The 16,055-nt window shown below is 41.9% G+C and overlaps 1 protein-coding gene across 2 annotated transcripts in view; it reads left to right on the forward strand.

Moving 5' to 3' along the window:
• The window catches only part of TTBK1 (tau tubulin kinase 1), a 416,732-nt gene that overhangs the window by 177,685 nt on the left and 222,992 nt on the right, over positions 1 to 16,055 (forward strand). For both annotated transcript variants that reach the window (XM_030195705.1, XM_030195704.1), the window contains 2 exons: positions 2,519 to 2,611; positions 14,739 to 14,864. In XM_030195705.1, coding sequence (XP_030051565.1) covers positions 2,519 to 2,611; positions 14,739 to 14,864 — 219 coding nt within the window. The remainder of the gene's footprint in view (positions 1 to 2,518; positions 2,612 to 14,738; positions 14,865 to 16,055) is intronic.

A 16,055-nucleotide genomic window follows, 5' to 3' on the forward strand; every position in this document is an offset into this window, starting at 1 on the left:
ATATAAAGATAATGCAAAAGTAATTTAAGTGCTTGCATTGACCTGTGGAAGATTTTCTTATTGTTTTCACCATCCAAGATAAGTAACGTTTTACTTGTTGTTACATTGTATTTAAACCACTGTGTCTTCACTTATGAGTGTTTGATAAGGTGCTTGGGCATATATCTCATGAAGTTATCTAATGTGGAGTTTTTTTCAAGACATGATTAAAGAGGTGCCCTACGCCCTTTGGAAGGAGGTGTTGCCGGTTATACTGAGGTCTTTTTTCGCCACGATTTTTCATGTGTGAGAGTCCATATTCATCTTTCAACACTTCTCAAATTGTAGAAATTTTGAATTTGACGTGAATTATATTCTACATATTCTAATTTTCTCGGTAATTAAAATCACCCATTATTATTGCGTTGCCTAATTTATTTGCCTCACTATTTTCCTTTAACATGACTGCGTCCGTCTGCTCATCCTGGTCAGGCGGACGGTAGTACACCCCTATCACCGTCCTTTTCCCCTTTACACATGGAATTTCGATCCACAGTGATTCCAAAAGGTCTTTTGTTTCCTGCAGAATTTTCAATCTATTTGATTCAAGCCTCTCGTTAACGTACAATGCTACTCCTCCCCAAATCCGGTCCACCCTATCACTACGATATAATTTGTACCCCGGTATAACAGTGTCCCACTGGTTATCCTCCTTCCACCAGGTCTCAGAGATGCCTATTTTGTCTATTTCTTCATTCAGTGCAATATATTCCAGTTCTCCCTTTCAATTAATAGTTAAAAGAAAAAAGAATGAACCCATCCATCGTTCAGATAATACACACAATCACAGGTGACAAACATGCATACTGATAGCCACTAACATAATACAAAGTTTACTACTACTACTTATCATTTGTATAGCGCTACTAGACGTGCGTAGCGCTGTACCCTTGAACATGAAGAGACAGTCCCTGCTCGACAAAGCTTACAATCTAAATAGGGCAAACGAACAGGAAAAATAAGAGATAAGGGAATATTAAAGTGAGGGTGATAAAATAAGGGTTCTGAATAAGTGAATAAAGGTTAAGAGTTAAAAGCAGCATCAAAAAGGTGGGCTTTTAGCTTAGATTTGAAGATGGCCAGAGATGGAGCTTGACGTAACCGCTCAGGAAGTCTATTCCAGGCATATGGTGCAGCAAGATAAAAGGAACAGAGTCTGGAGTTAGCGGTGGAGGAGAAGGGTGCAGATAAGAGAGATTTACCCAGTGAACGGAGTTCCCGGGGAGGAATGTAGGGAGAGATGAGAGTGGAGAGATACTGAGGAGCTGCAGAGTGAATGCACTTATAGGTCAATAAGAGGAGTTTGAACTGTATGCGGAAACGGATAGGAAGCCAGTGAAGTGACTTGAGGAGAGGGCTAATATGAGCATAACGACCATGGCGGAATATTAGTCGTGTAGCAGAATTTTGAACAGATTGAAGAGGAGAGAGATGGCTAAGTGGGAGACCTGTAAGAAGCAAGTTCCAATAGTCTAAGCGAGAGGTGATAACAGTGTGGATGAGGGTTCTGGTAGTGTGCTCAGAAAGGAAAGGGCGAATTTTGCTGGTATTATAGAGAAAGAAACGACAGGTTTTAGCAGTCTGTTGAATATGTGCAGAGAAGGAGAGGGAGGAGTCGAAGATGACCCCAAGGTTACGAGCTGATGAGACAGGAAGGATGAGAGTGTTATCCACAGAAATAGAGAATGGGGGAGGAGGAGAGGTTGGTTTGGGGGAAAGATAAGAAGCTCAGTGTTGGTCATGTTTAGTTTCAGATGGCGCTGAGACATCCAGGCAGCAATGTCAGACAGGCAGGCTGATACTTTGGCTTGGGTTTCAGCTGAGATTTCTGGTGTGGAGAGGTAGATCTGGGAGTCATCAGCGTAAAGATGATACTGAAAACCATGGGATGAGATCAAAGTACCAAGGGAAGAAGTATAGATGGAGAAGAGAAGATTTCACCCAGTATAAAATTTAAATATGATTAGCTTCGAGCATTGGTTAGCTGCGCTGTTGTTGTTCTACATGCTTGTGCTCTGTGTGCTTTCATGCCAACGTTTCAGGACCCCCCCCCCCCCCCCCCCAAAAAAGCTGTTCTGTTCCTGGTATGATGGAATCCATTTTGTGTCTGATCAGTCCTCCTGTTACAAGTTAGCAACAATACTTTTCACTCTAGTCAGAAATGTATGTACAGGATGATCATATTCAAGAAGACTTACGTTATCTGCAGCCACTCCTTGCTTTTTCATCTTCTGATACTGATGAGTTTTTGCTTTCACTGCTTCTGTGAAGAGAAATTTACTGCTTATAAGTATTCCATATTGAACAGCCCTCAACTAAAAAAGAATGAAAATGTAAATGTTTCAACCACCATTAATTCCTATTAGTACTTTTATCCAGAACCTCCCCTTCTCTGTAACACACCTCACTTTCTCTACCCTGATTTTCTTCCTGCATACTATCGAGTGACCAGGCCTGTACTCTCTCTCCTCTTCTCCAGGAGATGGGCCGGCATGATGATCTCTGGTCCCTCTTTTATATGCTGGTTGAGTTTGCAGTTGGTCAGCTTCCATGGCGCAAAATCAAGGATAAGGTAAGAAATGAATTCTGGTTTGATGAGGAGTAGGCAGTGCCTTATGCCCCAAATGAAAGAGCATAAATAATTGTGATGTTGGAGGGGGTGTAGATGAGGTCACTTCAAATTTTAAACTTTGCATCTGCCTGGATAAAGCCTTGCAATTTTAACCATATTTTTAAACATTTTTTATATCAAACTACATTGTAAACTTCATGAAGCATGGACTCTCGTGTGCATCTGTGCAATGCCGATGCAGAATAGTAGTATCTAGAATCACACCTTGGCTTATTAAAGTGCAGTTTGTAAAACCTCAACCACAGTGGTGAACCATTCCCAGTGTATTAATTTATTCAGTCCTATATGAATTTACTACTAATCATAATTTCTGTAGCACTACTAGACATATGCAGCCCTCTATATGTTATATGCAGGTACTTTTTCTGTCCCTAGAGGACTCACAATCTAAATTTTTGTACCTGGGGCACCGGAGGGTTAAGTGACTTGCCCAAGGTCACAAGGAGCGTGCAGTGGGAATTGAACCCAGGTTGCCAGGAACAAAGCCCGCTGCACTAACTGTTAGGCTAATATAGATATTTCCCTTATTGAAGTTGGTTATTAGTTTGGGTTCCAAATAAACATAATAGTTGAGCCATGTAAAAGGTGCTGTCATCCACTGGAGCTACATAGAGAGTGGGGTTAAATGGGCAGTATTCACAGTGGAGAAGGGTAGTTAGTGGGGTTCCTCAGGGGTCTGTGCTAGGACCGCTGCTTTTTAACATATTTATAAATGATTTAGAGATGGGAGTAACTGGTGAGGTAATTAAATTTGCTGATGCCACAAAGTTATTCAAAGTCGTGCGCTGATATAGGGAAAGGTAGATGCGTGACTGGTTTTATGCTTGAGGCCACTACACGAGGGGTAGTGGAGATGTAAGTAAGATCGAGAAGATATGCTCGAATTCCTGGGTGGTAAGATGATGAGATTGTCCATATAAGCTGGAGCTTCGCCATTGAGGATTTTATGCACCAGGGCGCAAATTTTAAATGTTACACGATCCTAGACAGGTAGCCAGTGCAGTTTTTCTCGTAATGGTCTGGAGCTGACGAACTTCGATTTATCAAAGATCAATCTTGCAGCGGTGTTTTGTGCAGTTTGTAATTTTTAAAGAAGCAGTTCCATGCACCCTGCATGGATACCATTGCAGTAATCAAGATTACTCAAAACAAGAGACCGCACTAAATTGCAGAATACTTCTCTAGGGAAAAAAGGTTTTATACACTTCAATTTCCAAAGAGAGAAGAATACCTTTTTGACGGTTGCATTAGTACGTTCTACCAGAGTTAAATTTCTATCAAGTATTACTCCTAGAATTTTCAGAGACGCAGAGATTGGTAGGTGAAGCCCAGGTGCAGTTAAGGTGGTAGGATTGTACTTGGTGTAAGGTGATGTGAATAGAAGGCAATGAGTTTTCTCTGTGTTGAGCTTTAATTTAAAGGAGTTCGCCCAGGCACGTACAGTTTGTAATCCAAGACTGATGTTGGCAGCTATTTCAGCTAAGTCGTTTGTGAAAGGAACGTAGATTGTGATGTCATCCGCATAAATGAACGGATTGAGACCAAGTTTTGAGAGAGCTGCGGCTAGAGGAGTTAAGTTAAATAATGTTGGAGAAAGTGGCAAACCCTGTGGTACACCACAGTCAGCTGGCCAAGATGGCGATAAACTTCCTCTGGAGATGACTCGGTAGGATCTGGAGGTCAGAAAGCCTTTCAACCAATTTAGTACATTGCTGCTGGCTCCAAAATAATCAAGGAGCTGTAGTAGAATAGTGTGATTCAGCATGTCGAAGGCACTTGACATGTCAAATTGCAACAATAGAATGCTTTTCCCTACTGCTATTTCCCGTCTGAAGTTTGAGAGGAGCGCGACGAGCACAGTTTCTGTACTATGGAGGGTGTGAAATCCTGACTGCGATTCATGGAAAATGTGGAACTTTTCCAGGTACTCATTGAGTTGCTTGTTCAACATGCTCTCCATTAATTTCACAAACAGCGGGATCGATGCAATTGGCCGATAGTTTGTAAGTTGCTTGCTACTTTTCTTGACGTCTTTAGGGATAGGGGTGAGTAGAATATTTTCAGAGGCTTCAGGGAAGATTCCGTTACTAAGCATAAAGTTTAGATGCAGCGTCAGATCAGTAATGAAGCAGGGAGGTGCACATTTAAGCAAATAGGGCAAATATCCAGTTTGCAATATTTACTGGAAAATCTGCGCAGTTCCCGCTTAACAGTCAACTGTTAGAGGCGTAAAGAGTGAAAAGGTGCGATCAGCTGGATACCCCCCCCCCCCCCCCCCCCCCCCCGGGCCAGGGTCTAGGCCGCTGAGAAAATCACTTATTCCTACATTGTTCTGCGGTAGAGAGTGCTGCAACTTTATGACTTTGTCTTTGAAAAATTTCGCCAGATCTGCTGCAGTTGGGGTGCCTATATTGCTAGTTGTGAGCGGAGCGGTATCAGTTAGTTTGTTAATGTAAAAGTAAAGTTGTCTCAGGTCTGCATAATCCGGGCCAATTTTGAATTTATAAAAGTGCTTTTTAGATGGTGTGCTCTCTTGGAAGATCCTTACTGTTGGAAGATCTCCTTACTTTCTCTGGTCTACTACATTAGGTGCTCATCTCCTCTCATCCCTGAGTTAGGTAGCGAAGCACTATCTGTTGAACTGTGCCCAGTAGACGGTTTGGGGATAATTCTCCTGTTCTGTCACGTTCTTAAAAAAAAAAAAAAAAAGAAAAGACTTTTACACTTTAGAAAAGGCACAATGTATGTCCACCGGAGATTGTGACATGTCAGTTTCTCATATTTTTCTGTTTCTGTGGGTCTATTCTCAGGGGTACCTTCTTTTAGCCTTGGGGAACCATATGTTTTTTTTCTCCTTCAGTAATCCAGATGTCCAGGAATTTCTGTAATGTTTGTTTCTTGCTATGTGTATTTTGCATTGACAGTTTTTTTATCTGAACCATCCTACTGAGATCATAGTTTATAGTTTGTTTCTCTACATACTTGGTGTATCAGTGGTCTTTCCTCAGCTGTTTGCAAGGAATTTTTAACTCTCGTTTCGAGGCAGAGCATTTTTTTTTTTGTGTGGGCTCATGGTTTCCACTTTGTTTCTCTCCATACTTCATATATCAGTATCCTTTTCCCAGGTGTTGGCACAAGTTTGCTAGCTATCACAGCTTGCGTATATTGCCATTAGTGGATTTTGGTTCACTTTCTCTCGCTTGTTTATTATCTTTTGTCCTTTTGTGATCTCACTTCTCCATGGTGACCTCATTTCTTTCACCATTTGAAGCAGCTAGCTGCCTTCTTGTTGTTCATCCTTTCTGAGATCCTCAAACTCGAAATTATTCAAAGGCTTGACGGTGCCTTTCTCAGCATGCAGCCTGCAGCCCTTACTATCTCCTGTGGTGGTTATTGCGTCCCGCATGGCTTGGCCTTGCCAGGGTTTGCTATCTTTAGCATTTCTCTTCCATCCTTCCTCTGCTCTGTTTAACCCTGTCTAGCTGAGATCTTACAGTGTGGGAATGATGCACCAGAACTAACTGTTTCATCTCTCATTCCTTCAGTCAGACATGTTTTGGGCGACTATTCTTGATCATTTGTCTATTTTTCTGACCTCTACAAGTTTCTTGGTGGCTTCCTAATGAGTTGGGAACTCTCCAACATAAGATGTTAGGCATTTCTGCAGATTTCCTCCTGTTGGATTCGCAGAGTAGTCAGCTGTTTTTTCCTTTTCTATGGAGGTCAGTTGGCTTCCTGTATCTGTTATTTTCCAGGATTTGGGAGTCTGATGATGGCTTTGCTCCTGAGATATTGGCTGTTTTCCCTCCAACATCTCTATCGCTACTTAGCAGTTGTCGAGATGGAGGGCGTTCCACCTAGCCCTCACAAAGTCTTCCTTACTCGGTTATGCTTTCCATCTTGGCTGCTCAGCTTCTCGGTTGACAGTGGGAATTTTTGGAGCTCATTTTTCTCTCTGCTGCCAGTCTCTTACCTTGGCTATGCTGGGATGACTGTTGTGGTTCCAGGGTCAAAGTGATTCACTTGCGACATTGAGTGGCTCCTTCTCTTCAGCAAATCAGCGCTGATCTATCAATAGTTTGGTAGTTCTGCGACTTGCAGTTCTTTCCAGGGCCGACAACTGGGTCATGTTCGGCCTTTTGATGCCTTCTGCCTTGTTGCTGATGGACCCGTTGTTTTCAGACACTGGAGATCTTCTTCTGTTGACTTATCTTGATGCTTGCTCTTATCAAAGCTCTACTTCTTTGGCTTTTGTCTTAGTTTGGGATCCCTCAGACATCTCTCCTATACCCATGGACTGGTCTGCTGCCATTCAGCAGTGCCACATATACATGAGTATTTTGGGCTGGGGGGAATAACCTTATTTTCCCTTTCAGTCAAGTGGTCACACTGGCTTCTTTTGGTTTGCTCCTTGAGTGACTGTTTGCGAATCTTTCTGAGACTGTGGTCTTTTTGCAACAGTGTTCGCTTCTTTTGTCTCCCGAATTACTTTCTTTACTCTTTGTGATTTCACTCGTAGTTTATTCTTGCTCTGCTTCTTGTTCTTCCTTTGTGCTCTTTTTCTCTCCCCTCTTATCTTCAGAGCCATTTCATGGACGAGTTAGGGGGGCCTAGATGGTCTCAGTTTCTCTCTCTCTCTGTCTCTCTCTCTCTGCCTCAGGGCTCTCTTTCGATAGATTGGGCCCTTGAGAACATTGGGTACCAGTTTTTCTTCAGAAAGTCTGGTCATTCCTTAGTATTTCCAGTCTATTCTCTTTATTCTTCTAGGACCTGTCTGGGGTTTTGCAGGCACTTCATTCCTAGAGAAGGTTGACAGGGCAGGGCAGTCAACATAGTAACTGCCTCTGCGTGATAGGGGGAGCGTGCTTAGTTCCAGAGTTATCTTGCGTGTCAATTGTTCAGTACTTTGACAGGTATTTTCCTGCTATCTTGGTTTCACAGTTTCTTCCTTCTGGTTCTGAATGGATTCAGGTCTCCAATTGACAGGAGCGTTCTTTGGCAACTCTGATGAGGCGTATTCTAGGCTTTGGTATTCTAGTGCTCAGATCAGCTCATGAGTTGGACAGAATTGCACCTGGTTGCGCTTTTAACGGCCTACATGGTGGGAATTGAGCTCTAGTGTTCGGGTGTCTTGGACATTGTTATTTGTTTGATATAGTTGGACAGATGTCCAGGTGCGTCGGGTCTCGATTTTTGTTTACCGGGATCTGGCAGTGGTTCTAGTATGGTCCCTCCCATGGTTTACTGCTCTGGTACTTCCCATCAGTCATTCTGGGCCGGTTCGGAGGGATGCTAAGGAAGGAGAAATTAGGTCTTACCTGCTAATTTGCTTTCCTTTAGGCCCTCCGGACTGGCCCAGATTCCTCCCTTTTCGGTATCCGATTTGTTCTTGGAGATATTCATTCGCTCTTGTCTCTGTGGGGAGCTGTTTGATTTAAAAAAAAAGAATTAGTGTTACTTTGTGTATTGCCGTTGTCGTAGATTTATCGACATTTCCTAAACATTTATATCTGAATGTAAATGTTAAAATCAATAAATATTAAAAAAAAGTATATATGGATACGTCTATATTTGCAAAGAGACCAAATATTCAACTGTTTCTACGCGGTTGCTCATAGGCACATTATTGATGATGTTGCTAACTCAATGTGGAGTAGTTGAAATATTTCGACCATGGCCAGCAAGGTCTCTTTGTTGGTAGGTGGCTGTATGAACCGACTGACGCACAGATGTTTAGTGTCGCTTTCCTTTTGCTTTGCTATATGCGAATAATGAGGTTTCCAAGGAGCTGAGCACAGCTCTTATTGGCTTTCTCGAAATCAGTCTTCTCAGTCTCCACCTGCTGGTAGGCATGCACATGACCCATCAGTCATTCGGGGCCGGTCCGGAGGGACTAAAGGAAAGCAGATTAGCAGGTAAGACCTGATTTCTCCTTAGAGCCAAGAGAATGTCCTTCAAAGAATGGAAATAAGACCCAAATAAAGAAAATAAGAAGCAAAATAAGTAATTGGCAAATCGGATGCAAAGCATTAGTAAAGAAGGCTAAAAGAGAATATGAAGAGAAACTTGCCGCAGAGGCAAAACCTCACAGTAACAACTTTTTCTGGTACGTCAGAAGCAGAAAGCCTTCGAAGGAATCTGTGAGAAGGTTAGATCACGAGGGAGCTAAAGGGGCACTCAGGAAGGACAAGGCCATAACGGAGAAACTGAATGAAGTCTTTGCTTCTGTCTTTACAGAAGAAGATCTGCCTGTACTGGAAATGGTTTTCAAGGGTGATGTTGCAGAGGAACAGAAAGAAATCTCAGTGAACCTGGAAGGTGTACTGAGCCAAATTGACAGATTAAAAAGTAGTAAATCACCTGGACCAGATGTCATACATCCAAGGGTACTCAAATAACTCAAGCATGAAATTTCTGTCATTACAATTGTCCATAGTACCTGAAGATTGGAGGGTGGCCAATGTGACACCGATCCTTAAAAAGAGTTCCAGGTGTGGTCTGGGAAATTACAGACGGGTAAGCCTGACGTCAGTGTCGGGCAAAATAGTGGAAACTATTATAAAGAATAAGATTACAGAACACACAGACAAATATGGTTTAATGGGACAGAGTCAGCATGGGTTCAGCCAAGGGAAGGCTTGTTTCACCAATTTGTTTAATTTCTTTGAAGGTGTAAATAAACATGTGGATAAAGATGAACCGGTTGATGTAGTATATCTAGATTTTCAGAAAGCTGTTGATAAAAGTCATGAGATAGGAGGCAGTGTTCTGGTGTGGTTTAGGAATTGGTTATTGGACAGAAAATGGAAGGTAGTGTTATATGGTCATTTCTCTCAATGGAGGAGGGTGAACAGTGGAGTGCCACAGAGATCAGTACTGGGACTGATACTATATAACATATATAGCTTAGTCGAGATTGGGTGGCAGAGCCGGTGGCGGGAGGCGGGGATGGTGCTGGGCAGACTTACACGGTCTGTGCCAGAGCCAGTGGTGGGAAGCGGGACTGGTGGTTGGGAGGTGGGGATGGTGCTGAGCAGACTTATACGGTCTGTGCCAGAGCCGGTGGTGGGAGGTGGGACTGTTGATTGGGAGGCAGGGATAGCGCTGGGCAGACTTATACGGTCTGTGCCAGAACCGGTGGTGGGAGGCGGGGATAGTGCTGGGCAGACTTATACGGTCTGTGCCCTGAAAAGGACAGGTACAAATCAAGGGAAGGTATACACAAAAAGTAGCACATATGAGTTTATCTTGTTGGGCAAACTGGATGGACCATGCAGGTCTTTTTCTGCCGTCATCTATTATGTTACTATGTTGCTATTTATAAATGATCTGGAAAACGGAACATTGAGTGAGGTGATTAAATTTGTAGATGACACAAAACTATTCAAGGTTGTTAAAACACATGCGGACTGTGAAATATTGCAGGCAGACCTTAGGAAATTGGAAGACGGGGCATCCAAATGGCAGATGAATTTTAATGTGTACAAATGCAAGGTGATGTACATTGGAAAGAATAATCCGAATCATAGTTACCTGATGCTAGGGTCCACCTTGGGGGTCAGCAGTCAAGAAAAAGATCTAGGTGTTGTCGTAGATAATACGCTGAAATCTTCTGCCCAATGTGCGGAAAGGGATGGTGAATAAGACCGAAAATACTATAATGCCTCTGTATCGCTTCATGGTACGATTTCACCTTGAGTATTGTATTCAGTTCTGGTCGCCGTATCGCAAAAAAGATATAGCAGAATTAGAAGACGTTCAAAGAAGATCAACCAAAATGATAAAGGGAATGGAATGTCTCTCATATGAGGAAAGACTAAAGAGGTTAGGGTTCTTGAGCTTGGAAAAGAGACAGCTAAGGGGAGATATGATTGAGGTCTACAAAATCCAGAGTGGTGTAGAAGAAGTAGAAGTAAATCGATTTTTCACTTGTTCCAAAAGTACAAAGACTAGGGGACACTCAAGGAAGTTACATGGAAATACTTTTGAAATAAATAGGAGGAAAAATTTCTTCACTCAGTGAATAGTTAAGCTCTAGAACTCTTTGCTGGAGGATTTAGTATCTAGGTTTAAAAAGGGTTTGGACATGTTCCTGGAGGAAAAGTCCAGTCTGCTATTGAGACAGACATGGGGAAGCAACTGCTTGCCCTGTGATTGGTAGCATGGAATGGTGCCACGATTTAGGTTTCTGCCAGGTATTTGTGACCTGACTTGGCCACTGTTGGAAATAGAATACTGGGCTTAGATGTACCATTGGTGTGACCCAGTATGGCTACTCCTATGTTCTTAATTGAAGAATTAACCTGCAGAGCTATTGTTAATAACATGTCATTCATATTTAAAATCCAGCATGTAACGCCAATTTTTTAAAACGGTTCCAGGAGTGATCCGGAAAATTATAGACCGGTGAGCCTGATGTTGGTGCCGGGCAAAATGGTAGAGACTATTATAAAACACAAACGTGCAGAACACATACAATGGCATAGATTAATAAGACAAAGCCAACATGCATTTAGTCAAGGGAAATCTTGCCTCACCAATCTACTACATTTCTTTGAAGGGGTGAACAAACATGCGGATAAAGGTGAGCCGGTTGATATTGTGTATCTGGATTTTCAGAAGGCATTTGACAAAGTACCTCATGAAAGACTCCTGAGGAAATTAGAAAGTCGTGGGATAGGAGGTAGTGTGCCATTCTGGATTAAGAACTGATTAAAAGATAGAAAACAGAGAAGAGGGTTAAATGGTCAGTATTTTCAATGGAGAAGGGTAGATAGTGGGGTTCTCCAAGGGTTTGTGGTGGAGCTGCTGTTTTTTAAACATATTTATAAATGATCTATAGATGAGAATAAGTAGTTGAGAAAATAAATTTGCTAATGAGACAAAGTTATTCAAAGTTGTTAAATTGCAAGAGAATTGCAAAACATTTCAAGTTGATCTTACGAGACTGGGAGACTGGGCATCCAAATGGCAGATGACATTTAATGTGAGCAAGTGCAAAGTGATGCATGTGGAAAAGAGGAACCCAAGCTATAGCTATGTGAAGCAAGGTTCAACATTAGGAGTCACCGATCAGGAAAAGGATCCAGGTGTCATCGTTGATTAATTATTCTTTGAACCTCTCTCCTGAGTGTGAAGCGGTGGCTAAGAAAGCAAATAGAATGCTAGTATTATTAGGATAGGAATGGAAAACAAAAATAAGAATAATTCCTTTGTATCCCTTAATGGTGCTACTAAACCTCAAATACTGTGTGGAGTTCTGGTCACTGCATCTCAAAGATATCGCAGAATCAGAAAAGGTACAGTGAAGAGAGATGAAAATGATAGACGATGGGGCAACGTCCCAATGAGGAAAAGCTAAAGAAGATAAGGCTCTTCAGCTTGGAGATGAGATGGCTGAGGAGAGATATGATAGAAGATTATAAAATACTAAGTGAACAGATAGATGTGAATTTCTTGTTTACTCTTTCCAAAAATACTAGGACTAGGGGGCAAACAATGAAGCTAGTAAGATGTAAATTTAAAACAAACCGGAGAAAATATTTCTTCACGCAATGTGTAATTAAACTGTGGCATTTGTTGTCAGTGAATGTGGTAAAAGCGTAGCAGGGTTTAAAAAAGGTTTGGATAATTTCATGAAAGCCCATAAACCATTATTAAGATGTACTTGGGAAAATCCACTGTTTATTTCTAACATCTTGCCAGGTATTTGTGACCTAAATTGACTACTGTTGGAAACAGGGAAGAGGGCTTGATGGACCTTTGGTTTGTTTCAGTATAGCAATGCTTATGTTTTTATATGCAAGGTGTGGTCACACCATGGAGCAATGCAGAGGCATTATATTTTTGTACTATTCTGTATTCGATTCCTAATAATTCCTAAAATTGCTTTTTTGGCTGCCATGGCACACAAATGAGAAAGTTTCAGCATGCCCACGATTATATCTAGGTCATTTTCCTGTGTTGATTTCTAATGTGGAACCTAGCATCCTGTAGCTATAGCTTGAGTTATTTTTCCCAATTTATTTATTATTTATTTATTACATTTGTATCCCGCGCTTTCCCACACATTGCAGGTTCAATGCGGCTTACATAGTAATTTGAAATACAAAGTCTTATAAGGAGAGAAAAAAAAATTCAAACTGTAATAAAACATAGTAATGGTGAAGCTTAATAATGTTCATCGCCGTGCTCTTTTCCACATAAAATTTCATTTGCTATTTGGATTCCCAGTTTTCCAAGGTTCTCCTGTATTTTTTTAGCAGCTTTGAATAATTTTGTATCGTTTATAAATTTAATAACACTTTGTTCCTATTTCCAGATCATTTATAAATATATTAAAAAGCACCAGCCCCAGAATAGATCCCTATGACTCCACTATTTTTCTTCCTCCACCGGGAGGATTGACCATTGAACCCTATTTTGCTTTTTTGTGAGTCCATTAGGGACAGAGAAGGTACCTGCATATAATGTGTACAGTGCTGCTTATGTCTAGTAGCAGAAATGATTAGTAGTAGCAGTATTCCCTGTAACCTTTTTGAAATGAGCATGTGCATCGCTCTTTACCTAGGCTGTTTCTCAGAGGTCTGGAATTGGCAGCAGCACAAGAGGAGGAAACGAACAGCTTTTCTTTTTTGGAAGTGCAGTCACAGCAGCAAGTGAAAAAGAGGGGCAGAGAAAATACCTGATGTGTTGTGAGACACCTTTCTAAGAATGTTACTCTAGGCTTAGATGCAACTTCGGTGTCAACTTGGCCGGTAGCCTTTTCTGTCCTGCTGTCAGAGAGGGCAGTGCTCTGACACCACAGACAGCTACAGCAGGGTTGTCCAACTGTGGCCCCCATGGGCTGCAATCTAGTCAAGTTTTCAGGATTCCCCAGTTAATATGCATGAGATCTATTTGCATGCACTGCCTCTGGAAAGGGGGGTTGCTGATTGGTTTCATTTTTGGCTTCAGTTTCTGCTGAAACCGAGCAACCAATTTATTCGCCCACATAATCATGCATGTACCCTTTGCGTGTACTCACTTTGCATGTGCACAGAGACCAATTATGTACCATAGACACCCTCTCCCCACCCAAAACCTCCACCTGAAAAGAGGAAGGCTGACCCAATGAATGGTTCAGTGACTGTGTTGCAGGAGTCTTAGAAACTGAAGCTGTGTGTCTGCAAGCCTGTGTGTTTCAGGCATGGTAAGTGCATCAGATAATTACTTAAAGTATAGATGTACATAGTTTTATGCTACTGAATCTTTTAAGAAATGCAGTGAATGTACTGCTTATTAGGTTTGAACAATAATTTGCTCTGTTTACCATCTGAGGTCGCACAAATCTTCAATGGCTAAAATGAGGTCATGTCAGAAAAGGTTTGGGAAGCATTGGTCGAAGGTGTAAGAACATAAGAATAGCCATACTGGGTCAGACCACCCAGTATTCTGTCTGTGTATCCTCCCATTCCTCTGATAAGGAAGACTTTGCTGAAATTCAGCAAGACTAGGGGACCATGATCCTCGTCACTCCATTCTGGCTGAGACAGGTGTGGTTACCTGTACTTATGGAGTTGTCCCCTGAAGAACTGTGGAGATGGGAGTGTTTTCCAACACTCAGAACAAGGGGTCTTTTCTGCATCCTACCCTCCAGTCCCTGGCTCTCATGGCCTAGGTATTGAATGTTGAGGGTCTAGAATTTGCCCCCTTGAAGCTGCCAAAGGATGTTTCCAAGGTGTTGCTGGCTTCCAGGAAAGATTCCACTACGAGGAGTTACTCCTTTAAATGAAGAAGGTTTGCTGTCTGCTTTGATAGCAAGGTCCTATATCCCCTCTCTTACCCTACACAAAACTGCTTGAGTCTGGGAAAATATTTAGTACATCTGAGTTACTGATGTGTCTGCCAGGTACTTGTGATGTGGCAGACACATCAGTGAGTCAAATGTACTAAATATTTTCCCCATAAACACAAAATGGGGGGTGGGGGAGAACCCCTTTAATATATCTGGCCTAGTGATAGGTGTGTTGGCTGTATGGAGGAAGCTAGCCCATGGTGTCTTAGCACTGTTTCCTGTGCTTTTTAGGAACAGGTTGGGATGATTAAAGAGAAGTATGATCATAGAATGCTGCTGAAACATATGCCTTCCGAGTTCCATCTATTTTTGGATCACATCTCAACTTTGGACTATTTCACCAAACCTGATTATCAGGTAACATTTAATGTGTGCTGTAGATTTAAAATGTGCATGTGCATCTCCATGCTGCCATCAGTGATTTGATAATCCAAGTTTTTTTTGTTAAATTTTTTTTTTATTTTCTTTAAACCAAAACCTGAAAGACCCACATAAAAATTACAAGGCATATCATCCTTCTACAGTAGTTATTCATGCAGTTATTATTTATTTATTTTTTGTTACATTTGTACCCTGCGCTTTCCCACTCATGGCAGGCTCAATGCGGCTTACATGGGGCAATGGAGGGTTAAGTGACTTGCCCAGAGTCACAAGGAGCTGCCTGTGCCTGAAGTAGGAATCAAACTCAGTTCCTCAGTTCCCCAGGACCAAAGTCCACCCTAACCACTAGGCCACTCCTCCACTCAGTTATCATTATGTCACCCCTTCTTTTATTCTCCCTGGAAGACCACCTCCTCCATTTCAACTTAACTTTGCTCTTCAGTGATATGTTTTCCCTCTGTGTTTTTTTTTAGTCATTTATTATTGTCAATAGAAAAGAGTACATCAAAATTAAGGTGATAGTTAATTCAGGGCTATTTTTGAGGGGGTACTTGGGGTACTGAGTACCAGCACCTTTTTCATTGTCTGCTACAATTGACCCATGGTCCCCAAGTTTTAATGAAAGAGCTCAGGCTCTACACACCAATTCTGCCTTATCATAGATTCTGTGACTGGTTGCAGGGGGCCTGGTTATTGTGGGGTGGATCCCTCAGTGATCACCCCACCCCTGAAGGGTGACCTGGCATTTGAGTACCAGCACCTTTTTTGCTATAAAAAAAACGCACTGAGTTAATGTTTTCAAAACATTATATTTACTTAAATATGTCTGTAATGAATCTGTGTTGTGAGGTGGTGGTATTTTTGTGGAGTTTGGCATATTAAGATTACCCAGCTCTTTGTCCGTTTGGTGTAATTCTTAAATATATTACTCCTGCCAGAATTCTGCATAAAAAAAAAAAATCAAAATTCTGGAAGTTTGAGTAATAATTTAACCAATATTCTTCGAGGACAAGCAGGCTTCTTGTTCTCACTAATGTGTTGACGTCCACGGCAGCCCCCTCCGATCGGAGATCTTCACTAGCAACAACGTTTGCTAGCCCTAGCGTGCGCATGCACATCGCGCATGCGTGACCGTCTTCCCGCCCAAACGCGAGTGTGCTCGCAAGT

This window comes from Microcaecilia unicolor, chromosome 3 (genome assembly GCF_901765095.1).
Source record: "Microcaecilia unicolor chromosome 3, aMicUni1.1, whole genome shotgun sequence".
NCBI classification, from domain to species: Eukaryota; Metazoa; Chordata; class Amphibia; order Gymnophiona; family Siphonopidae; genus Microcaecilia; species Microcaecilia unicolor.